Raw genomic sequence first — 26,250 nt, 5'->3', positions numbered from 1 at the left:
AAAGGATTGTCTGCTGTTGTTTTCCCGGAGGAAGGAATGACTGACGACATTTACCCAGAACCACCCGCGACAATGATTCAACCCAGAATTCCAAGGGGCGGAGGAGACTGCGGGAACTATGGGATAGCTATGGAATAGCTACCCACAATGCAATGCTCCAGAAATCGACGCCAGCCTCGGACCATGGACGCACACCGCTGAATTACTGTGCCTAGTGTGGCCGCATGAAATCGAATTTATAATATCTGTTTTATAAAACCAGTTTAATGTAATTCAGAATTATCCTGTAGTGTAGACATAGCCAAAGAACCTTGAAGCACCCTGATGTTAACCCTTTGCTATGACAAAAATTGCCCATTTATTTCCACTCTTTGGTTTCTGTCTCGTAGCAAGTTTCTGATCCATGACAATACTTCGACCCTCAAACTCTGACTGCTTATTTTCTTTAGCAACTTCTTCTGTGGGACTTTGTAAAAGACCAAATAAATTATGTCAACTAGTTCTCCTTTATCCACTGTTTTTGGCACTTTCAGAGAATTCTAGCAGATCAGTGAGGCTCAATTTTCCTTTGCAGAAACCTTGCTGATTAGACACTATCATATTATCATTTCCTAAATATGTCATAATTCTGTTTGTAATTACTGTTTTAAACAATGTAGCAGATATAAAAGTAAAGGTTACTGGTCTGCAGTTCCCTGGATCGTTCCAAGCACCTTTTAAAAAATATAGATGCAACATTTGCTACAATCCAATCATCCAGCACAGCAGCAGATTTTAATGGGACATTTCATATTTTAGCTAGCTGCTCAGACAGATTTTTCTTAAATTCCTTCAGAACTCTTGGGTTAAAATCACCTGGACCAAGTAACTTTTTGCTGTTTAGTTTATCTGTTTGTTCCAGCCCCTTTTCTTTAGATATCTGAATCTTTAATAGTGCATGATCAGTGTTACCGGAAAAGAATAATTCTGGGATCGGTATGTCCCCAACATCTTCTGTGGTGAAGACTGACTGAAAAGCAATTGCTTAGCTTCTGCATCTTAAGAATCCACCCACCAACCAGCTGCCCAATCACCTCTCCTCTCCCCTCCCCCTAACCTCAGGAATCCCCAAACCCGTATCCCAAAAGCAATTTCCTAACAGCCCTGTCTTAATTAATACTAAATGTAATTCCTTTGATTGGCTGAGTGAAGGTAGACCCTATACTCAACTCGGTGCCCTTTCTCTGTCTGTCTGTAATGCCACAACTTTTGAAAACCACTTCAGATCAATTCTAGAACTTCAGGGAAGATTCTAGGCAACAACAGGCAGGACCCTACTGATTTTGGTGAAAAACCTGATTTCCACTAAAATCACCATTTGGCCCATCAGGATACAGGGCTCAGACAGTGACCTCAGAGAGGCCTGAAGAATGGGAGCAGAGTCACTTGGATACAGGGGTAAGGCAGACACCTCAAGGTTAGGGTCAGAGTGAGGGCAGATTCCTCTCCCCTCTCTGGTCACTCCATCCTCACCACCCAGCCAGACCTCTTGCTCCTGCTCCTGTCAGGCTCTCTCCAACTGGGCCTCTTGCACCCCACCCTCACTCTGGTCAGGCCCCTACTGATTTGGGGGATAATCTGACAATCTGAAAACTGGAAAAGTTTGATTTTAGTGGACATCAGAATTTTCCAATTGTCACCCAAATCAGTGGGCTCTGACCAGGGTTGGGGGTAAGGGGAGGAAGTTGAGGGATCCTGCTCTAGTGGGGGTGAGGGTCTGGCAGGGTATATAGCTGACAGGTAACCAGCTGTGTGATGCTCCAGTGTTAATCACGTGACCCTACTGCTATCCAAAGGATTCTTACCTTGCCGACCCCAGTAATTCCTGTGAGCAATACAGAATGTCTGACAGCTAACAATTTTTCCATCAGGTAGCCATAACGCACAGTGTCCGTGGTTGGAACAAGCATTTCAAAAAATGGCACTTGTCTGCTGTACTTGAAAGTAGGTATAATCCTCTCCCAGAGTTCCAGTCGTCTACTATCAAAATCCATGTAAACACTCCACAGATCTCCAGAGGTTGGAAGCTAGGACAAAATAATCCTAAACAGTACTTCATAATAATAATAAAAAGATTATATCTTAAAATTCAAATGTCTTTACATCTCTGCATTCTCCATTGACATGTAGTAAACCAGTAATTGAATTTCCATTTTTTCCATGCTGTTCTCTATTCAGCTATTGCCCAAACTGAATGCAGAATCTTATATTTAAATATTTTAGTAAATCTTTATGAAGAATAGCATGCAGGCACCATGCCCATCTTATTCCATACAAAAATGGCACCAAACTGAAAAGTATTTGATTGATCAAATGACTCTAAGTATTAAAGGCAGCCTTGCTTGCTGGGTCACTGGCACTGAGGACTGCCCCACCTTTGTGAAGATATCTGTGGAGGAGTGTCAGCTTATGGGGGTGCTGCAGAGAGGCCAACAAACCACCCACACTCTGAACCTCTTCCTTCAGCAGAGCAAAGCTCCATGAACTGGCATCAATCTGGCAGAGCTCCTCTTCTGTGGCTCCTGAGAAGATCTCCTTACAGCTGAAGCACCATCTCACCATCTGCTTGGCCTGCTTCCTCAGCTCCACCACTTGGGGTAGTGCTGAAACACAGGCAAGAAGCCAGACCAGTGGGCCCATTCCCAGAAAAAAAATGGTTACCCACCTTTTAGTAACTGTTGTTCTTTGAGATGTGTTGTTCATGTCCATTCAAAGCATGTGTGCGTGCGCCACGTGCACGCCAGCCGGAAGATTTTCCCTTAGCAGCGTCTGTAGGGTCGGCCTGGGTGCCCCCTGGAGTGGCGCCATGACGGCGCCCTATAAAGGGGCCCGCCGACCCTCTACCCCCTCAGCTCCTTCTTGCCGGCACTCCGACAGAGGGGCAGGAAGGTGGGTGTTGGAATGGACATGAACAACACATCTCAAAGAACAACAGTTACTAAAAGGTGGGTAACCATTTTTTCTTCTTCAAGTGGAGTTCATGTTCATTCGAAGTAGGTGACTCACAAGCCTAACGTTAGGAGGTGGGGCTGGAGATCACTGCTGACTGGAGAACTGCACGCCCGAAGGTTGCATCATCCCTCGCCTGGTGTGTGATAACATAGTGAGACGAGAACGTGTGGATGGAGGACCATGTAGCTCTACAAATCTCCTGAGTCAGAACCTGAGCCAAGAAGCCGCAGAGGAGGCCTGCGCCCTAGTGGAGTGGGCCGTGATTGGAGGGACAGGGGTCTTAGCTATGCGGTAGCATTCCCAGATGCAGGTCGCGATCCACGAAGAGATTCGCTGAGAGGAGACCGGAAGCCCCTTCATCCTTTCTGCCACTGTGATGAAGAGCTGGATCGAGCGTCTGAACAGCTTGGTATGTTTTATGTAAAAAGCCAAGGCCCTGAGGACATCCAGGGAGTGTAGCCTCCACTCTTCGCTGGAGGTGTGTGGTTTCGGATAAAACACCGGGAGAAAGATATCTTGGCCCATGTGGAACTGCGAAACGACCTTGGGTAGGAAAGCCAGATGAGGTCTAAGTTGGACCTTGTCCTTGTAGAAGACTGCGTACAGGGGCTCTGACGTTAATGTTCGAAGCTCCGACACCCGTCGGGCCGAGGTGATCGCCACCAGGAAGGCGGTCTTATACGATAGGTACAGCAGGGAGCACAAAGCCAGAGGCTCAAAGGGAGGCCCCGAGAAGACGGAGAGGACCAGATTCAGGTCCCAAGCAGGGGTTGGCTGCAGCACATGCGAGAAGAGCCTGTCCATACCCTTGAGGAAATGCCCAACTAGCGGGTTCGCAAACACCGAGGCATCCCGCTCTCCTGGATGAAAAGGGGATATGGCCACCAAGTGAACGCGAATGGAGGAAAGAAGAGGCCCAGTTGTCTTAGATGAAGCAAATAGTCAAGGACAGTGGGAATTGGTACCCCCAGAGGGTCGTGACCCCGCTGACCCAACCATATGGAGAAGCGCTTCCATTTAGCCAGGTAGGTGGCCCTGGTGGACGGTTTCCTGCTACCTAGCAGCACCTGCCTGACCTGCTGGGAGCACTGCAACTTCACCAGGTTCAGCCATGGAGCATCCAGGCTGTGAGGTGAAGGCACTCGAGGTTCGGATGGTGGAGGGAGCCCCGGTCCTGCGTGATCAGGTCCGGGAGTAGGGGCAGCATCAGGGGCGCCTGAACTGACATGTGCAAGAGTGACGTCTACCAATGCTGGCGTGGCCACGCCGGAGCTATCAGGATTACCCTGCCGTGATCTCTGCGAATATTTAAAAGCATCCTGTGTATCGGGGGATCGGAAGGAAGGCATAGAGCAGACCGTCCTCCCACGTCTGTAGGAAGGCGTCCGACAGAGACCCCCAACTGTGGCCCAGGAGGGAGCAAAACTGTTGGCACTTCCTGTTTTCCCTTGAAGCAAACAGGTCTAACCGGGGAAAGCCCCAGAGCTGGAAAATTGAGCGCACCACATCCCATTGGAGTGACCACTCGTGACCCTGGAATGAGCGGCTGCGGTTGTCCGCCAAACCGTTCTGCTCCCCTGGAAGATAGAATGCCATCAGGTGAGTGGCATTGTGAACGCAGAGGGGAGAGGAGCGTGCACCCCCGTTTGTTGGTATAAAAAACTGACGCCATGTTGTCCGAAAGGACTGAAACGCACCTGCCGGCCAGGTGAGACCGGAAGGTCAAACACACCAGGCGGCTCGCTCTCAGCTCCCTGACATTGATATGCAACTCGAGATCCTCTAGCGATCACAAACTTTGCGTCTTGAGGTGTCCCAGGTGTGCTCTCCAACCTCGATCTGAGGTGTCCGTCATCAGGGAGAGGAAGGGTTGCGGGGCAGCAAAGGGGACACCCATGCAGACTTCCCGCAGGTCGAGCCACCACTGTAGCGAGCTCAGCACCAAGCGGCAATGGACACCACTGAGTCCTGGATTGGCTAGACGCCTGGCCGGAGGGGTGGTGCTGGTGACGCCTCCTGCCATTTCTGTCCCATCTGCGCCCCAGCTCCTGGCAAGTCTGTGGCTGGTATGGGCGAGGGGCTGCCTGTGGCCTAAATTGTCTGCGCTGAGTCGCAGGGGTATGCAAGCTCAGCGAGCAAAGCATGGCCCTCGAGTTCTTTAAGCTATGGAGATGTTTGTCCATCTTCTCCGAAAACAGCATCTGCCCTTCGAAGGGGAGGTCTTGAATCGTCTGCTGGACCTCACAGGGCAGGTCCAAGACCTGGAGACAGGCTCCCTGCCGCATGACCAGGCCTGTGGCCAGGGAGTGCGAGGCTGAGTCCACCGCATCTAAGGCGGCCTGGAGGGAGGTTTGCCCTCCTTCACTAGGGCCGAAAACTCTGATCTCGAGTCCTGGGGAAGGAGCTCTGCAAACTTCGACATGGCTGAACAGGTGTTGTGGCCATATCGGCTTACTATTGTCTGTTGATTGGCAATGCAGAGTTGGAGACCCCCTGTGGAGTACACCTTTCTACTAAAGAGCTCAAGTCTTTTTGCATCCCTGCTCTTCGCTGTCGACCCCTGAAACCCTTGACGCTCCTTCTGGTTGGCCGCATCTACTACCAGGGAGTCAAGGGGAAGGTGGGTGTACAGGTGTTTGTGCCCTTTAGAGGGGACGAAGTAGCACCGCTCTGTCCTCTTGGCAGTAGGGGCCAATGAGGCTGGTGTTTGCCATAGGGTGCGGGACGTATCTGCTATAGTCTTTATCAGCAGGAGGGCCATGCTGGATGGCCCTGAGGGGGCCAGAATGTCCACTACAGGGTCCGCGTCCACCTCAATCTCCTCCGCTTGGATTGCGAGACTTTGAGCTGTTCGCCGAAGCAATTGTTGGAGGATTCGAGTGTCCTCTAGGGCCGGTGCTGCAGCCGTGCCTGAGACTGACTCGTCCGGGGAGGACGACTAGGAGATCAGATGGAGCAGCCCTTCCTCCAGTGCATGCGGCCCCTCGGGGTCCTGCGGCACACGGTATTGAGGTTGCGGTGCCGGTTCCAAGTCTAAATGCGGCAACGTGGCCGGTACAGGGGTTGCCAGTGAGCGACTTGGTGTATCATGCAGTGCCGGCGGAGCCCGAACTGGAGCCGCTGCCGGTGTCGCTGCCCGGTTAGGGGGTGCTGAACCTGACAATGGTACACCCCTGCCCGGCGATGGTGCCGGTGGGGGAGGCAGCTGCGCCGGGGCCACCGACGTCGAGGATACCGAAGCCTACCGTGACCGAGGGCCAAATGCCTGGCCTACCGACTGATGGTTGGCCCAGAGAGTCCAAAATGGTCACTGCGAGGGCGGCTGCCATTGTTGCTGCCACTGCGGGTAACGTTGGTGGCTCACCCCCGAAACCGATCTTCTGCTCCGCGACCAGCTGGAGCAATAGGAGTCTGCCTCTGAGTCTGAGGTCTCTGGGTATGAGGACCTGGGGGGAGCAGCGCCTGGTGCCGAAGGAGAGCGGTGAGGAGGCGGCGGGGAGCCTCTCCTCTGGTCCAGTGCCGCCTTCACCGGTTTCTTTCTCTTGGCGGGCACCGGCGAAGGTGAGTGGTGCCACACTGAGGGTGACTTCCTATGACCCGACTCCATCCAGTGCCGGGTTTTCGACGACTTGGGCTGGGCCCTAAGTCCTGATGTCGGTGCTAGGGCACTCCGCACCGAGGATGATGTGCTGGGCCCCGCCTCGGCCGGTTCTGGGTCCGAGGGTGGTCGTAGGGCCGCCTCCATCAGGAGGACTGTAAGTCTTTGAGCCCTGTCCTTCAGAGTTTGCAGGAGGAAGCCTCTACAGATAGAGCACTGGTCCTTTTGGTGACTCTCTCTGAGGCACCTCAAACACGCAGAGTGTGGGTCACTCTTGAACATGAATTTCCCGCAGTCCTTGCAGAGTTTGAAGCCGGGGGACCCAGGCATGCCCCAGCGAGCGATGAAGACTCTGGGGGGGGGACCCCCCAACTACGAAAAACTATATACAAAGATCTATCTAATTAACTATAATATGACTGAATACACGGACTAAATAGTAAGGATAGGACATTGCTAACTTGCTACGCAAGAGAAGTTCCAGTTAGCCATCACCAGCAGTAAGAAGGAACTGAGGAGGTGGAGGGTCAGCAGGCCCCTTTATAGGTGGCCGTGGTGGAGCCACTCCAGGGGGCGCCCGGAGAATACTTCAACCTCTCTGGTCACTCAGTAACAGACTTAAAGGTGGTAATTTTGCAACAGAAAATCTTCAAAAACAGACTCCAGTGAGAAACTGCTGAACTTGAATTAATATGCAAACTAGATACCATTAACTTTGGCTTGAATAGAGACTGGGAGTGGCTAGGTTATTACACAAATTGAATCTATTTCTCCATGTTAAGTATCCTCATACCTTTTTGTCAACTGTCTGAAATGGGCAATCTTGATTATCACTACAAACGTTTTTTTTTCCCTGCTGATAATAGCTCATCTTAATTAATTCGCGCTTCTTAGAGTTGGTAGGGCAACTTCCACCTTTTCATGTTCTGTATGTATATATATCTTCTCACTGTATGTTCCATTCTATGCATCTGATGAAGTGGGCTGTAGCCCACAAAAGCTTATGATCAAAAAAATTTGTTAGCCTCTAAGGTGTCACAAGTACTCCTGTTCTTTTTGAGAAAGGTTAAGGTGAATCAACTAAGGCTGTGGAGTCAATGCATATGAGTTAAAGCACGTTAATCCCTCTCCCTGTATGGTTGCTCTCATTCAGAAGCAAAATGGCCTTAGTTGGGAGAATTAAGTTAGAGTGAACTAAATCACTTTGCTCCTGAATGAGAGCCTCCACGTGGCGGTTAACACACTTGAATTTATGCACATTTACTTCACATCTTGAGTTGATTTGCCTTAACTTTCCTTAATATCCCCAGACAGACAAGACCTAAATTGCTTCCTGCATATCCTGGAGAAGAGGTACAACCCCAAGTGTCTTGGACTAGGGGAGAGGTCAGGATGCAGAAAAATACGCTGTATCTCATGGATGTCACCACTTCTGGGGTGGAAGGGGCAGCTGTCTAACAAAACAGAAACAAGGAAAATGAAGCCGCAGGAGGAATTTAGGACATTATGATTAATGACTCTCCTTTGCCATGCACCTTGGGCTCCATTCACAAAAGAACTTAGGCACCCAGGTGCCACCTTAAGTGCCTAAATGCCAGAATCAGGCCCCAGTGGGATTCACAAAGCCCCTGCTCAGCTGCTCTTGAACCCTCCAGAACCTAAATGTTTTGCAGTAAAAGTTCCCTAGGCACCTGTGTTTCTGTTTCTGCGGTCGCCCCATCTCAAAAAAGATATAATGGAACTGGAAAAGATTCAGGAAAGGGCAACAAAAATGATTAGGGGAGACATTAATAAGATTGGGACTTTTCAGCTTGGAAAGCAGATGACTAAGGGGGGATATGATAGAGGTCTATAAAAGCATGACTGGTGTGGAGAAAGTAAATAAGGAAGTGTTATTTACTTCTTCTCATAGCAGAAGAACTAGGGGTCACAAAATGAAATTAATAGGCATCAGGTTTAAAAACAAACTAAAGGAAATATTTCTTCACACAACACACAGTCAACCTGTGGAACTCTTTGCCAGAGGATGTGGTGAAGGCCAAGACTATAATAGGGTTCAAAAAAGAACTAGATAAGTTCAAGGAAGATAGCCATTGCTGAACCTATTAGTCAGGATGGGAAGGGATGGTGTCCCTAGCTTCTGTTTGCCAGAAGCTGGGAATGGGCGACAGGGGACGGATCACTTGATTCCCTGTTCTGTTCATTCCCTCTGGGGTACCTGGCATTGGCCACTGTCGGAAGACAGGATACTGGGCTAGATGGACCATTGGTCTGACCCAGTATGGCCATTCTTATGAGCACACGCACTGCAGCCCCATGCCAGGTGTCCAGACACCTAAGTCCGCAGAGCAAGAAACAGTAGAAGATAAATGTTCCTTTATCTAATTTGCCTGCATGGCCCAATCCAGTAAGTGTGCTCAGACCTTGCCTACCAGATCGGGTTCCTATCAGGAAGCATACACAAGGCAGGAGGGGTGGGAGTGGGGAGGAGGATGACCTCCCACATAACCTTTAGTCCAGTGGTTAGGGTACTCACCAGGGATGCCAAAACCACGTAGGTCCCTAATGTCAAGAGAGGGTTGTCAGCCGAGAAGCCCCAACAAAGGGAGGCACCTCCCTGCAGCATGGACCTATCTCCGAGAAAGCGGTGGGGTTTAGCACATGCCTCTCAGCTTGGCCTCTTCCACTGGCTGGTTTAGGCAGGGAGCCGTCTAGCTCGCTGGCTTTAGTGAATCCCGGAGACGCGCCTCTCCCTTCCCATTCAGTGCATAGGGAGCCTAGATGCCGAACTCAGGCTTTGTGAATCTCAGTTACCAGGGTAACACCCAACATCACCACGCAGTTTCTTTGCCAATCAAGCCCCTCCTGTCAGATTTACATCTGTACAGTGTGAGTGCAAAGCAGGTGTGAAATGCTACCTTTTTAATTTGGTAGCACTTTGTCCTCACTTTGCATCAGTGTAAATGATTACACAAAGTACACAGCAATGAAGAATCAGGCCCTGGGTCTTTAAAAAAAGTACCACAGCATCTTTAATGATCACAAATGGTTAAGACTTAGGTTTAAGAAGGAAAGATCCTTTCTGCTACCTCCACTTGTTACATTATCCGCCTGCCTCCTTATATATAGAAGCTACTGTAAATGCCGTGAGTCAGCTTGTTTCTTTACCTTGGCTTCAGGATTGTCCTCAAACTGTTGTCTCACAAACGTATCAAAAGTATCCCAGTAGTTTTCCATTAAATTTCCACCCAATGACCATAAATAGCAGAAAACAAAAGTCTGGCAGATTATGGTTTTTAATTTTGATTGATCCTATAAAGAAGAAAGATAGTTAATCCATATATTTTGTTCATTACTTTTCATTACATCAATGTCTTAAAAAAAGTCCTGCTGTCATGAAAGCTGAATTAGTATTCAATAACAACAATACTCGTGGAGAGTAAGCTCTGCATGTTCTCAATCCAAGGGCCAACAGAGTTTAAAAATGTTCAATTTATGAGCCTGCCTGGTCATTCTGAATAACACACTTCACAAGTCTACAACTTGAACTCTGTGCAGCTGAGGCAGGAGACCAGCAGGGATGGGGAAGGAGGTGCAGGGGACTAGGGCCGCAGGGGGTACAAGGAGGGGGCACAAAGGGCTAGGGCCACAGGGAGAGAGGTATTTTGATAGCATTTTATTTTAAAATGTATTTTTAAATGCAAATTCCAATTTACTCAAGTTAAAACTACTTTTCAACATGGTCTAAAACAGGGATCTCAAACTCAATTCACCTTAGGGCTAGTGCCAGTTCTCAAATCCTCCCAGTGGGCCAATAATGTCACTCATGCCACCCAGAACCCACCCCCTAAAACTCGTAAGGCTTGCCTAAAGCTCTGGGAGGGAGTTTGGGTGGGGGAGGAGGTCTGGGGTAGGAGATTGGAGTGCAGACTCTGTGATGGAGTTTGGGTGCTAGGTGCAGGCTCTGGGTGGGAGGAGTGCCAGCTCTGGGAGTGAGTTTGGGGGCAGGGTGTGTGTGTGGGAAGTGGGAGGGGTGGGGGTGCAGGCTCTGGGAGTGAGTTTTGGGGGTGGAGGGGGTATGGGGGAAGGGGGTGCAGGCTCTGGGAGGGAGTTTGGGGGTAGGAGGGGGGGTGCAGGCTCTGGAAAGGGGTCAGGAGGTGCAGTACTTACCTGGGGCTCCAAGGCAGGGCGGGCTGGGGGGTCTCCACGTGCAGCTGCCCCCAGGCACCGCCCCCATAGCTTCCCATTGGCTGCAGGGGCACTCGGGGCAGGGGCAGCGTGTGGAGGCACAGCCCCACCCCGCCCTGGGGCCACAAGCAAGGGCCAGCAGACACATGGAGTGAACAGGCAGACACTGCTCAGCTCTGCTGCACTGCTGGGGCCTCAGGCCATTGTAAGTCGCCTAGGGTGGGTGTGGGGAGCACCCAGGGGCGGCAGGTGGGGCCAAGGGAGAGACCAGGCCCCAAAACTCCTGATGCCCTGCGGGCCACACTGGGGAGGTTCACGGGCGGCAGATGGCCTGCAGGTCAGGAGTTTGAGACCTCTGATCTAAAAGCTAACATCCCACTCAACAGAAAGGTACCAGTGCTCTTCTAAACAAAGAAACTATCATTTCTGAATATCAGTCAGTTCAGATCATTAATAGATTTCATGATTTCAAATCAAACAACACAAGCTACAAAACAAAAAAGTTATTTAACATAGAATGTGATTATTCTACATTTAAATTTTATATAAGAATTGTACATAAGTGCTTCCTACATATCTTGAGTGTTTTATATATTAGTATGTTAAATACTTATACCATTTTAAGATCAGGGCCTCCTTTTCCAAACAGCAAAGACTCCAGTAAACAACACAGTGTAGTAACTTTACTGATGTCCACTTGTGGAATAGCTTGTGAGCACTTTTTATTGACAAACTTTAGACCATCATCAATATAGCGACAAAACAGATCAAACAAATGCTGTTTTGCTTCCTCATTTAACTAAAATGAAAACAATATTTTATTAATAAATATGTAAAAAATTGTTTTGAACAAAGCACACATCATAACAACAAGCTGTACAGCATCCTTGACATCCAGAATATACTGATAAATTTTGTGCACATGCACACACAACACATTTTTATATATTATAGATATACAAATGAAGGATTATGCTGACAGGCCTGTTCCTGCAACCCTGACTCATGTCAGTAATCCTTATTCTCATGATTTATTCCGCTGAAGAAAAATAATAATCTGGAATGTTTCATGAAGTGGAAAAACACTTAGATGCATGTTCTGTATATTTTTATATATTTTATATATTCAGATTCCTACTTCATTACAGTTAATTATAATTACTGGTTTATTAAAATGTTACTATTAATAATAATTTTGTTTAATTAATTAAAATAAATAAATAAAAATATAAATCCTTAATATTTATTAAATATTGTTGCTAACAAGTTCTTTCAGGGGGAGATTTGAAAGTGTGACATCAGTACATAAAACTAACTTTTCTGACACCTACTTTATTTGGAAGACCCGCCATCCAAGTCTGTACATATGGGACCCATTTCAGTTCCTCGGGGTCAATGTATACCATTCCACATCGGCTAACTGTTGCAGGCGAGGCAACCCGCAGATCTTGTACCTGAAGTGTATGGATATTGCATGTAAAACATGATACCGTATATTTCAAATGCACGTAACAGAGAAGGTATATTTCCAATTCCCTTCACCCTGAGTTAACTTGTGGACAGGCATTCAAGTATGAACTGTAATCTACCACTTTATTCATTTTATTCCGCATTAGCTTCTTGATCGCCACCGTCTGTCTGCAATTTCCTCCTTCCAATCAGAAGACAAAAATGCATAACTGGTAAAGGAATTTCTCTGTTTTTTGGCATGCTGATTCATCGCTATCCACCAGTGTGTAAATTATGATCATATTCACACAGGGAACAGCTTTACTTACCAGTTACACCAAAAACCAGATTAGTTAAGCATCAATAAATAGGTCTGCTAGTGAAGTGTTTTGGAAACCATGGAAGAACTGTGTCAACAATATAATATAGCAACTAAATCAGGTTTTTGACATGACAAATCATGAGAGCACTCATAAGTGCATTTTAATTTATTCTTTACACAAGAGAGCTTTTCTAGAACAGTTAGAAACGTGAACACCTCACAAATCCTTGGCCACACTGGAGAGAAAGCAAATGCACAATTTCTTGAATACTTACAGGTCACTCTTGGCTTGGAGAATTCACTGTGTCCAGAACTTTAGGAGATGTTATTTCTATTTAATCATACCTATAAGAGTTCTTGAACACTTTGAGTATTGCTAGGCTTCCAATGCAATACTCATCATTAACAATACGTAGTATTTTCCCAGTTACATCAGCCAGATCACCATGTCACTGATCATATTCAAGCACCCAAATGCATGCATTTTCAACAGTAATGAGGCTTTTCCAGTTTGATTAACTTTGGTTAGTTTTTTCCTGGCTGTCTGAATAACTGCAGCAGCATACATATCATCCAACTAAATACTGATCCCAATGGAATACAGTAGGAATGAATCTGGCCTAAAATATCTAGGCTGGCTAAATGATCATAGAATATCAGGGTTGGAAGGGACCTCAGGAGGTCATCTAGTCCCACCCCCTGCTCAAAGCAGGACCAATCCCTAGACAGATTTTTGCCCCAGATCCCTAAATGGGGCCCTCAAGGATTGAACTCACAAACCTGGTTTAGTAGACCAATGCTCAAACCACTGAGCTATCCCTCTCTCCCTCCCATTGGCAAGTGGAATGTAAGAACCAGAGAGTTTAAACATAAAGGAGGGAAAAGAATTGCTTAGAGTGGCACAATGTTGAGGGTAATCAGATAATGAGATGAAACTTAATCCTGACAGGGTATCAGAAAAAAATTCCAAACAGTGAAATCTGCTAGGAATCGTTCTTGCTCTCTTTTTATGATCTATGAATGATATTATTATATCAGAAAGGCAACTTAGTTTCTGGGTAAAAATAAGAATGTGTGAGCAGGTGACCAGGAGAGATACAATGAGATAACAGAAGTTACTCAGGTCTAATATTAGCTTCCAGGTAACTACCTGATGTCAAAGACTGCTCGGCTTTGACCCTGAATTGCTAACATGTGAAAGGGAAGTCATTCTGGAGAAATCCCCATTCTCATCATCGCTTTAAAGAAAAACAGAGACTGGCCAGGACAAAAATTACAAACAGACAAATATGGCTAGATTGTCGGGCTCAATGGGTAGTGATCAATGGCTTGATGTCTAGTTGGCAGCTGGTATCAAGCAGAGTGCTTCAGGGTCAGTCCTGGGGCCGCTTTTGTTCAACATCTTCATTAATGATCTGGAGGATGGGATGGATTGCACCCTCAGCAAGTTTGCAGATGACACTAAGCTGGGGGAGCTAGATTGCCTGGAGGGTAAGGGATAGGGTCCCAGAGTGACCTAGACAAAATTGAAGGATTGGGCCAAAAGAATCTGATGAGGTTCTGACAAGGAAAGTGCAGAGTCACTGCTCTTAGGACGGCTAGAATTCCATGCACTGCTAATGGCTAATGGCAGTTCTGCAGAGAGGACCTGGGGATTACAGTGAATGAGAAGCTGATAGTTGAGCAGTTTGCCCTGTTGCCAATAGGTAAGACCTATGGGCTGTATTAGTAGGAGCATTGGCAGCAGATCACAGGAAGTGATATTCCCCTACTATCGCACTGGTTGAGGCCACATCTGGAGTATTGCATCCAATCTTGGCCTTTACCCCACTCAGAAGGATTGGACAAATTGGAGAACAGTCCAGTGGAGCCAATGAAATGATCAGGGGCGAGGGGCACATGACTTACGAGTATAGGCTGAGGGAACTGGGCTTGTTAGTCTGCAGAAAGAGAAGAGTGAGGGGGGATTTGATAGCAGCCTCAGCTACCCTGAAGGGAGGTGTCATAAACAGATAGATTAAGGGTTAATGTCTCTTTACCTGGTAAAGGTTAAGAAGCTCAGATAAACCTACTGACACCTGACCAGAGGACGCAATAGGGGACAAGATAGTTTCAATCTGGTGAGGAAGTTTTTTGTTTGTGCTCTTTGTTTGGGGGGTTGTTCGCTCTTGGGACTAGAGTAGGACCAGACGGTCATCCAGCTCTCAAATCGTCTAAACAGGTTCTCTCTCATGTTTTCAAAATTGTAAGTAACAGCCAGGCAAGGCGGATTAGTTTATTTTGTTTTCTCAACTTGTAAATGTCCTTTTTTGCTGAGAAGATTTTACTTACTGTTTGCTGTAACTTTGAACCTAAGGCTAGAGGGATTCCTCTGGACTATACGGATTTGAGTTACGCTGAAGTATTTTCATCCTGAGTTACAGAGATGATTTTACCTTTCTTCTTATTAATGAAAAAGCTTTCTTTTTAAGAACCTGATTGATTTTCCTTGTTTTAAGTATCCAAGGGACTGGATCTGGACCACCAGGGACTGTGGGGAAAGCAAGGGGGGATGGGGTTAAATTTCTTTTCCCTTGTTTTAGATCCAAGGGTTTGATCTGTGTTCACCAGGGATTGGTGAATCCTCAAGCCACCAGGGAGGGGAGAGTTTTGGAAGGGACATGGGGGGAGGAGTGCTCGCAGCAACACCTGACTTCTGGATGGTGGCAGCGTACCAGATCTAAGCTAGTAATTAAGCTTAGAAGTGTCCATGCAGGTCCCCACATTTGTACCCTAAAAGTTCAGAGAGGGGAAGGAACCTTGACAGGAGATTCCAAAGAGGATAGAGCTTGGCTGTTCTCAGTGGTGGCAGATGACAGAACAAGGAACAATGGTTTCAAATTGCAGTGGGGGAGGTCTAGGCTGGATATTAGGAAATCTATTTCACTAAGAGGGTGGTGAAGCACTGGAAAGGGTTACCTAGGGAGGTGGTGACAAAGCCCTGGCTGGGATGATTTGGTTAGGGTTGGTCCTGCTTTGAGCAGGGGGTTGGACTAGATGACCTCCTGAGGTCTCTTCCAACCCAATCTTCTGTGATTCTTTGATAAATTCAGCTGCAGATCATATATCTTATCAATATAACAATATAGTCCATCAATTAAGCAAAGCAAACCAGGAATATCACAATGAATATTAAAATCCAAGAAATAACAGTACCTCAAACACCATATGGATGGAAGGTGTGAGTTTGATTCTTTCACTGTTTGCCAAGCAAAGCATCTTGTTATCATCCAAAACAGTGTTCAAGTTTTCAATCCACAATGCATCCACTGGCCCGTCACTGATGATCCACTTGTGATCTTCAGTGATGTCATTAACAGCTGCTCGAACACTAAGACCCATCAAGCCATCTTTCCACTCGAGAGTTAAATTATTAACTTCACCATACAATTCACCCATTGTAATTGATTTGGGGTTCAGAATATAGGTTTTGACAGGCTGGTAAAAAGGGTTTTCCTCACCAGCCTCATGTAAAACTCCTAAAGTCTGTGCCAGAATTTGGTAAACTGTAGTTTTTCCACCTCCTGTTGGCCCAACAAGCATAACACCATGCCTTACTAACATGGTTTCATAGAGCTGTATGACTTTATGAACCATGCTTGCTTCAGGCTGCAATCCTTTTGAAAGCATGACATCTATAATTGTTGATTGTAGTATCCCATAGTCATGTTCTGGGATTATGACTCCCGGGAAAAGATCAGAAATAATCCCACTGTTGGAGACAAAAAGAAAAAAAATAACTTTATTTTTGTTAATTACATTAAACTAATTAAAAATTACATTGATTATATATTTTAAAACATCCCATTTCATACTGAAGTACTCCATATCCATTCTAGTTTGTTGTTTTTTTCACTTGGACAGCTCTTGTATATAGCTATCATCTAATGTGCTAGAATGACCGCTCCAGGGCCTAAACCAACATTTGCAGATGTCGGTGCCTACGATTAAGAACTTAAGCCCATATTTAGGTACCTGAATTAGTGACCTAATTTTCTGAGTTGTTGAGAACCTGTAGCCCCCACTGATATCAATATAAACCTGCAGACCCCACTGGTGTCAATGGAAGCTACAGGTACTCAGACTTGTAAAAAAATAAACAAACAAACCAACCAGGCCTCTCTTAGGCAAAGCACTTAGGCACATGCTTTAAGTGCTTTCCTGAACTGGGGCTTTACTGAGGTGCCAATATATGGATTTAGGTGCCTAACTTTAAACACCCAGCGGGCGTGTGTGAAAAAATGGGGTAGCACAAGATCGAGTCCAGAATCAGCCCCGACCCTCACCTCGTGGGATCATGGGTCCAGTGACCCTACCTGGCGTAGGCTGCTGGCACTAGGACTGCAGTGGCAGGCGGGCAGGGTGGACTGCACACCTGAGCTCCATGCATCTGAAGTAGGAGACCAGCAGGCACGGGGAAGGGGGTGCAGGGGCCTAGAGCTGCAAGGGGCATGGGAATAGTGCGCAGCGCCCTAAGGAGGGAGGTGCATCCAGTGCATGGGGGGCAGTCTCTGGATGTGGGACTCAATACTGGAGCACAGTCCCTGGATGGGGAGGTTGATGTTGTGGGGCAATCCTTGGAAGGGCTGGGTTCATGGAGGGCAGTCCCTGGGTGAGGAATTGGATGCTTGGAATACACCATCCTATGCCACCCTTACAATCAATTAATTCATTTTAACAGTTAATGTTTTGACTTATTTTGCTAATTAAAAATGCTCTTGGTAGACCTTTGCCAGTGTTGAAATAAAAGGTACTATACTGATTTGAGTCATATTGCTGTCCTATAACAAATAATAACCCTTTTTTTTTTGGTAGATGTACATACATCTTGTACGGATGCAGCCCACATAACACAACTGTAACTAGGTGGAGAACCACTGTGCTAGACATTACGTGCAACAGCCTCTCCACCTAAAATACAAATTAAACTACACTTAGAAAGTTGGGTCTTCTCTTTCACTATAGCAACATAAATGTGATCTGACTAGATGAAGAAAACAAACTAGTATTACAGAAAATTACCTGAACAGAAGAGCATCATCTGCAAGAAATTTTGGTAGGTTAGAATCTCGTAAAGCCCTTATTAATACCACTTCCTCATTCAGATCTGGGTTCTCTCTTTTTAGTGACCTGAATTTTAATAAAAAGCAAACAAGATGTCTCAGTTTCACTCAATCTATTTTTATACCAACTATTATTCATGGGTACTATAGGTGAACTTGTGTAAATTGCCTCTCACAAAATGACTCCCTAAGAATTCTAGTACATTTCACTTATACTGTCCAGATAAAATGTTGTGTTCACTCAAAAATCCACTTATATCTGAACTCCAACTTTTGACTACGCACCATGTTTCTATTATTTATTCCTCAGAATTCAGTAATATTGAAGTCTGGAAACAATGTTAGCCAATCACATCACCAACAGAAGTAAGTGTATCCAGAAAGACTACAGCAAGTTCCATACAAGCTCGTTACTTATCTTCAGGAGGTAACTAATAGGGTTTGGTTTGGGGGTTTGGTGTTTTTTTTCTGGACCTCTAAATGTGTCTTCCTTTTAGAGTGTAGAAAAAAGTGCAGAGGTTTTGAAATCCGTGTTTAATAAGCCATTTTCAGATATTTCTGATGAAGATAGCCAGAATGTAAGCAATACATATACTGTCTTATGCTCCCAGGCTACATTGTCCCTATAACCAGGTAATTTCTCTATTTTCATGTATTACCCTACTGCAATGTTTCCCAAACTTGGGACGCCACTTGCATAGGGAAAACTTCTGGCAGGCAGGGTCGGTTTGTTTACCTGACGTGTCCGCAAGTCTGGCCGATCGCGGCTCCCACTGGCTGCGGTTCGCTGCTCCAGGCCAATGGGAGCTGCGGGAAGCGGCGGCCAATATGAACCTGACAAATGCCGCTTCCCGCAGCTCCCATTGGCTTGGAGCAGCGAACTGCAGCCAGTGGGAGCTGCGATCGGCCAGACCTGCGGACGCGTCAGGTAAACAAACCGGCCCTGCCTGCCAGAGGCTTTCCCTACACAAGTGGTGTCCGAAGTTTGGGAAACATTGTACTACTGTATAAATGTATTATGTAAAAATCATGCAGTGATCATCTACATTTCATTTACACTAGTTGTAATTACAGAAGGAATCTTTCTTAACCCAAACATGATTTAAAACATAAAACTATTAATATTCCTAAGTATATAAAATTATATTCATACTAATGTTATAGCTCATACAGTATGAGGATACTTACCCAGCCATGACTAATACAGATTTGACTGCTCTCATTCCAAAGTCATAATGGTCTTGTTGAGAAAGCTGCTCGCTACAAAGTTTGTACATTTGAGTCATCTTCCTTGCAAGAATTTTACTAGATTCAAATCCTTCAGAATACAGAATCACCTAACGTACACAAGAGATGTCTACAGTTTTTATTAAATACTGGAAGTTTTTATTTCTAGGAACTCAGTGCTGCTCTCTCATTGTCTTCAACTGACACTGAATGTATGCATATTAATATATGTATTAAAATAATATAATTTTGCATTAATTTATTTTAACTATAGTTTTTTTACAAACACTCTCAGGTATGCAATCTTCTTCTGTCTACGGGAAATAAAGCATTAAATCAATTTACTTTGGGAAAATATTAAGGGCTAGATCTGCAAGCCTTGCATTGGTGAGAATTTACTAATAGATCCATTTACTTTAATGGGAATATTTGAGTGAGTAAATACTCACCATTGCAGGGAAGGGTTACAATGTCAAGCCCTAAAGGATCAAAAGTCTCACACTTAAGAGTATGTAGTAAAGTACAGCAAATATTTTAAATTATGGACTTATATTTCTGAGTGACATTAGACATAATATATGTCATGTCCAAACAGAGTAATGCTGTGCGGGATTAACGAAGTGTATTTGTGAAGAAACTCCAATTCTCCAGGAAATATTTTACAAAGAGATCTACACACAAGCATAACTTCGTTAATGGCATATTTGAGAAGACTCCAGGGAGATAGAGACTAGACACTCATAATAATATTGTGGTTCATTACTATTAAACGGTAACATTGCCCTCAGATAAACACTTGCAACACGTTTATCGTATATATTATAGATGAATAGATTAAGGACAAAAGGGATCATTGTGATAATCTAGTCTGACATCCTGCAAACCACAGCATATAACATTCCCTATATTTACAGGTACCTCAGCAATCAAGGCATAATTTGGAACCATCATTGCAAAGGGTCTGAAGAGAGCTTTTAGATTGTCAGGTAGCTCTGTTCGTCCAGCATAGCCAGGATTCATTGTGATGAATGCCACACAGGTCATAACCAACTTTATTTCACGTCCCTCAAACATAAATCGAGAGAGCTGTTTAAAAGTAAGTGAAATGTCAATATACTTTATACTAAATTTCTACAAAAAATAAAATCACACATTCTTTTTTAAAAATTAGGACCTTTTTTAAAAAGACAGATTACAGATAGTGAATTGTGGTTTGCATTTATATCTGAGTATGAATACACTTGGATAATGCATTTTTCTTTCTAAGCTTTTGAAAAACTAAATGAAACTACTGGCTTCACACCTGGTTTTAAATGTGAAACAAAACAGAAATAAATATGAAATCCTGATGAGCACAGCAGACAGCTTTGTGGCATTTCTGGTTATAAAGTGGGGCTTTTCCACAACAGTTGGCTCTGCTAACAGAGGAAGACACCTCTGAGGTTCCACGATGTCTAGAATGAGGATTTGCTGGTTTAGGATCCTTCAGTATTGGAGGCTTTATTTTCAGTTCAGACACAGAGGACGGTACCTTCAGTGGAATCTGAGGCTCCTTTTTATTTCCTGAGGGACTAATGACCAATACAGGCCCCTCATTTTTTACCAAACCAGCAGTTATGGAAAAGAGGGTTTGGCCCCAGAGCCACCTGAACTAGAAGGGCTTGAAGTTGTCTCTGATGCTCCTTGAGAGCTCCTGGAGTGAAGTTGCTGATGATCATGCACCATGAAGAAGTATGTTGTTCCCCCAGCTAAGCCAGACACCTCCTATGGGCATCTGAAGTGGGGAATTCAGCAGAGCAAGAGGCACATCTCTTAAATCCTCATCTCTTCTCCTCTGGATCCATCGTAGGATCCATGAGCCCACCCTGAGGTGTTGGAACAAATACAAATGAATAAAAGAAACAGCTTCCATATATAAAATAATCAAAGCTAAAATTTCTAACACTAATCTAACCAACTGAAAATGCTGACAGAGGCACTGAGTTTAAGAGGTTGGATCAGACTGGTGAGATTCCTCGTCCTCTGCTGCTAGGTAAGTGGTGACCAGGAACCTTTTGTGGGATGGAACCTCCTCCTTCTCCACTAAGAATTCCAAGACATATTGGGCACAATTCTTCACTGCTTGTTGCTTTAGAAAATGGTGACCCGATAGTCCATCTCAATCAGGACCACCTGTTGCGAAATCAGGTTTCTGAAAGTCTTCAGTGCCTAGCGAACCTGACCCTAGGAACTGAAGATCTGCACTCTGTGGAGGAAGGCTGAATAAGAATAAAAGATAAAAGTCATCCCTCAATAAGGAGATCTGAGATGAGGCAGAGGTGGATTGTTTTTACCTTTCTGCTTCCTGGAAAGTGGAGTTATAATGCCCTTGGATGTTTTCTGTGTAGGACAGGATCTATGGAGATCTACAGGAAAGTGCTTTATGATCTCTCTAAATGAAAAGCCTGATGGGCCAAACCTAGAGCCCATTTACCTGGCCTTTGCCTTAGTCTAGGTAGAGAAATGAAACAGTGAGGACAGCCACAAAGGCCCCTCACAGCCATGACTTCAGCTTCAGGGCTGCAATACCATCCATGGTCTGCTATGCAGCCCCAACACAGTGGGGTCACAACAATGGATTCAGGTAGATGAAAACCAACAGCCCTCCCCATGCCTCTTCCCCATATTCTCTCCTCTGCAAGCCTGCTGTGGGGGCCACTGTGAAGCTGTGGTCTCTATGCTCTGCCCCACCCCACACATAAAATCATGCTGGGTGCACACCTCTCGTTTGAGCCAGAAGATTTAGCCACAAGTTGTGACTAAGTTTCCAAATGTGTAGTTTTGGAATCACCAATGTGAACAATTTCTCTCTCTCAATTTCATTAATTTCTTCTGGAATTTTGAAATCTCCATTTACAGAAGGTCACCTCAAGTTCTACTTTTTTCTACTGTGAATGAATCCAACTCCCCTAATACTTTTACATAATTCAGAATGGAGCAGTGCATTACCTGAGTTGCTGTGTACATACATATCCTTCATTTGGTATGATGACACACAGAGGGACCACAGACTGGAATGTTCAGGAATGGAATTAAAAGTAAGCAATTATTTATCAGACTCTTTAGAGAGGAGCTTAAAAATGGCAGAAGGCAAGAATGTTTAATATTCTGTGACTAAGAAAGTGTACATGAAAGAAAAGTACTGACAAACGCTAAATTAGGCAAGAAATTAGATCGATTTGTTTTATAAAATTCAACTGAAATTAATTTGATGGTCCCTAGTGGGCACTAAAATTAAGTGAAAATAGCATAAGATTACAGGTCAGAATTAATTAACATCCACAGAGTTGTGCTGGGAAAAGCTTTTGAACAATAATCCACCTTATTAAACACTAAAAAATAAGGATTTAACTATATTTTCCTGAAAAATAAGAATCTGAAGAACCTAAAGGTTTAATATCTGAACATTAAATAAATTAATAATGGAGGACCACTCATCTTGTCATATGAGTTGGTGATTTTAATTCAACATCATGAAACATGCCATCTCAGTCCCAATTCTGCAAACAGTAACTATTGCGTATCTTTTCTCCAGCATGTAATCCCACTGACTTCAATGGGTCTACATGCAAGAGTAAAGATATGCACTGTGACATTGCACTCTATGATTTTATGAAAATATGTTAATGAGTGTGAATATAATGTAACTGGAATATGCTTCATGCAAAAGGTCTCTTGTAAGGTATCATTACAAAGCTCACAATCTACTGAGTGTGGTCATCCAATTTGTATGTATGTATCATTTTTGTATCTGAAACTAGAAATATGAACTATAACTCTGAGGACCTATTGTAATTATGCAAAGTAAGAGCCATTAATGGTGGTTTGGAATCTTGATTGCTCCCATTAACCAGGACAATTGACTGTAGATGGCTCTGTTTTATTTGCAAGTCTTCCTGTACACATGTGTGCTGGCAAGTGAGTAATGAAGTCTTACAGTGACATGTGATCATGTCAGCTGAACTGGAATCCATCTTTAACCTGGTGCTTTTCCATTTAGAAGGAGGGGTGGGAACTCAGAGAGGGTCAAAGGATTCCCACCTTGTGCAAAACTATATAAGGGTGTGGAACAGAACAAAAGGGGCTGCAATCATGAGAAATCCCGTAGCTACCACCTGAGCTGGAACAAGGGCTGTACCAGGGGAAAGGATTGTGCCCAGACTAGGCAGGTGTCCAGTCTGTGACAGAAGATTACTGAAACATCTGAGGGTGAGATTTTATCTGTATTCAGTTTTCTTACTGTATTAGGTTTAGACTTGCGTGTTTTATACTATTTTGCTTGATAATTCACTTTGTTCTGTCTGTTATTACTTGGAACCACTTAAATCCTACTTTTTGTATTTAATACAATCACTTTTTTACTTATTAATTAACCCAGAGTATGCATTAATACCTGGGGTGAGGGGGGCAAACAATTGTGCATATCTCTTTATCAGTGTTATAGAGGGTGAACCGTTTATGAGTTTACCCTGCAAAAGCTTTGTATAGAGGGTAAAATGGATTTATTTGGGGTTTGGCCCCCATTGAGAGTTGGGCATCTGAGTGTTAGAGACAGGAACACTTCTTAAGCTGTTTTCAGTTAAGCCTGCAGCTGTTGGGGGACGTGGTTCAGACCTGGGTCTGGGATTGTAGCAGGCAAGTGTGTCTGGCTCAATCTAGGCAGGGCACTGAAGTCCTAAGCTGGCAGGGAAAACAGACTCAGAGGTAGTCAAAGCACATCAGGTGGCAGTCCCAAAGGGGGTTTCTGTGATCCAACCCGTCACATGCACAGTAGCAAGTCTTTGCTGGATCAGGCCCATAGCTGTCATTGTTTAGCACCCTTGCTGGAAATCTCATGATAAAGGATAAAGACTGAATGGATGTGGAGAATAGAGACAACTACCCTCGGACCCTTAAAAGTGACCTCACGAGGTCAGGGTTATGCCACGATTTTGGAGAAACTTGCATTGCTGCAGTCTGTGCTGTACCTCTACTGTGCTTAAATAAAGGATTTAAGATCTCTGTGTTGTCAGTCTAGATCTCTTCACAAGCATGACATTCATTAAAAATGTACATAAAACACTATGTGGGTTTTAATATCTAATAAAAAAAGATATTACCTTTGCAGCTTTAGCATTCCTAATAGTAATCAGCTGCTGAGCAATCACAGACAGAACTTCAATATCAATTCGGTTAAATTCATCAAAGCAGCACCATGCTCCAGACTGGGCCAAACCACTGAAGAATCGTCCCATCATCTGAAATCACAGCACAGTCATAGCTTAACACTGCACTGACATGTCTCAAGTTCTTCAAAAGCTATGAAGCTAGTTAGTCCAGTTTGAGAGAAATGGAGAGGAAGAAGAAATGTCACTTTGTGGAAGAAAGAACAACTGGCTTATTTATACAGTGTACAGCACCATCAGGCCCCCCATTCTGACCGGAACATGCATCCAGACCACTGAACGCGGCAGGGGTCCTGGGAATAAACAGCACGTTATTCTGTACGTAAAGCTGCATACGCACAAAGTGCAGAATAGAATGCTTATAGTAAAAACCCCGGAATGATTCCAATCAACTTGTAAGCCATATTTGTATGCATTCTTGCTTATCAGCTTTATGTTGTAAAGCACTTCAAGATACTTTCATCATGTGGGCTAATTTCAAACAAAAAAAATAAAGCAAATTAAGGAGCAGAGAGAGAGAAAAAAAGAGGCCCTGAAACAGAGGTTCTCAATTCTTTAAATCGGTGTTTCCCAAACTTGAGACGCTGCCTGTTTAGGGAAAGCCCCATTGGCCTGGAGCATCTGCAGGTTCGGCCGATCATAGCTCCCACTGGCCGTGGTTCGCTGCTGCAGGCCAATGGGAGCTGTTGGAAGTGGCAAGTGCCGAGGAATGTGCTGGCCGCCACTTCCCGCAGGTCCCATTGGCCTGGAGCGGCGAACCACAGCCAGTGGGAGCTGCGATTGGCCGAACCTGCAGACACGGCAGGTAAACAAACCGTCCCGGCCCGCCAGGGGCTTTCCCTAAACAAGCAGTGTCCCAAATGTGGGAAACACTGCTTTAAATAGAAGAGAAAAAGAAAAATGGGTTTTGGAAGCAGAAATAAATGTCAAGGGAAAACTGACATCAGAGAATATCTGCACCGGATCTGACCACAGGAGAATTACACACCCCTGGGAAAAGAAAATAGAATCTCTTAAAAATGTATTTTATTGCCACATGTTGTATATTAAAACGCTTTCTTAGAAAAATATCTTTATTACAATTAATAGTATGAAAAACGTCCAAGTTCTCTAAAAAGATGTCACATGATTTGTGAAATCCAAAACCTTCCCTGAACTCTATCCTGCACTCTTTTCTTATAAAATTAGTACAATCCAATCAGCTCATAATTGAGAAGTTAAATGCTGACCTACAAAATTCTCAGTAAAAGTGCCCAGATTTGCAGTTCCCATTCCAGCCCTTTACACTGCTTAGCTGGTACAAGGAAACAGGATCTGGCCACTGCTGAGCATTTCCCAGGCAGAAAGGAATTCCAAAGTGGTGTAAAGCTGCTGGAGCTGGCACAGAGAGGCAGTGGGTGTGATAAGGCAAACAGGTAGGGAGGGGCTGGAGGGGACACAATGGCAAGTGTCAGCTAGTGAATGGTCCCTTAGGGAACCATAGGCAACTGTCATGTTAGAACAGGTTTATGTCAGGACCAGGGCTGGGGCAGTTTGAAACCAGTTTGGGGGGGAGAGATAGCTCAGTGACTTGAGCATTAGCCTGCTAAACCCAGGGTTGTGAGTTCAATCCTTGAGGGGGCCATTATAGGGATCTGGGGCAAAAATCTGTCTGGGGAGTAGTTCCCACTTTGAGCAGGGGGTTGTACTAGATGACTTCCTGAGGCCTCTTCCAACCCTGATATTCTATTCTACCAGCCCCTACAAACTGAACACATCTTGGCAAAAAAAGAGAATCTAGCCCAAGATAAGATTTTTAAATGCAGTTCAAAAGGAATAGGGAAACTTGTTATTATGGACACCTCTTCCCAAAACCTGCCTTTTTAACATCCAAAATGTTTGAGGCCAGTGCTTTTCTTCCTAATGGAGAAGGGGAACCTATTTTATATTTATCTATATAGCTCTAATTTCTTAAAAACTTCCCTGACTGCCTCACTCTTTCCTAATGATAAAAGACGGTTACTCACCTTTGTAACTGTTGTTCTTCGAGATGCGTTGCTCATATCCATTCCAGTTAGGTGTGCGTGCGCCGCGTGCACGTTTATCGGAAGACTTTTACCCTAGCAACACTCGGTGGGTCGGCAGGGCGCCCCCTGGAGTGGCGCCGCTATGGTGCCGGATATATACCCC

The 26,250-nt window shown here is 44.8% G+C and overlaps 1 protein-coding gene across 7 annotated transcripts in view; it reads right to left on the bottom strand.

The window, feature by feature from the left end:
* DNAH6 (dynein axonemal heavy chain 6) overlaps positions 1-26,250 on the bottom strand; it is a 209,259-nt gene that overhangs the window by 107,102 nt on the left and 75,907 nt on the right. For all 7 annotated transcript variants that reach the window (XM_032780286.2, XM_032780290.2, XM_032780291.2 and 4 more), the window contains 9 exons: positions 24,016-24,153; positions 19,796-19,963; positions 18,839-18,987; positions 17,610-17,717; positions 15,744-16,299; positions 12,109-12,231; positions 11,394-11,576; positions 9,758-9,901; positions 1,845-2,066 (listed from right to left, as the gene is read on the bottom strand). In XM_032780286.2, coding sequence (XP_032636177.1) covers positions 1,845-2,066; positions 9,758-9,901; positions 11,394-11,576; positions 12,109-12,231; positions 15,744-16,299; positions 17,610-17,717; positions 18,839-18,987; positions 19,796-19,963; positions 24,016-24,153 — 1,791 coding nt within the window. The remainder of the gene's footprint in view (positions 1-1,844; positions 2,067-9,757; positions 9,902-11,393; positions 11,577-12,108; positions 12,232-15,743; positions 16,300-17,609; positions 17,718-18,838; positions 18,988-19,795; positions 19,964-24,015; positions 24,154-26,250) is intronic.

This window comes from Chelonoidis abingdonii, chromosome 6, assembly GCF_003597395.2.
Source record: "Chelonoidis abingdonii isolate Lonesome George chromosome 6, CheloAbing_2.0, whole genome shotgun sequence".
In the NCBI taxonomy this organism is placed as follows: Eukaryota; Metazoa; Chordata; order Testudines; family Testudinidae; genus Chelonoidis; species Chelonoidis abingdonii.
The sequence above is the reverse complement of the archived record's forward strand: the minus strand, read 5'-3'. Positions and strand labels throughout refer to the sequence as shown.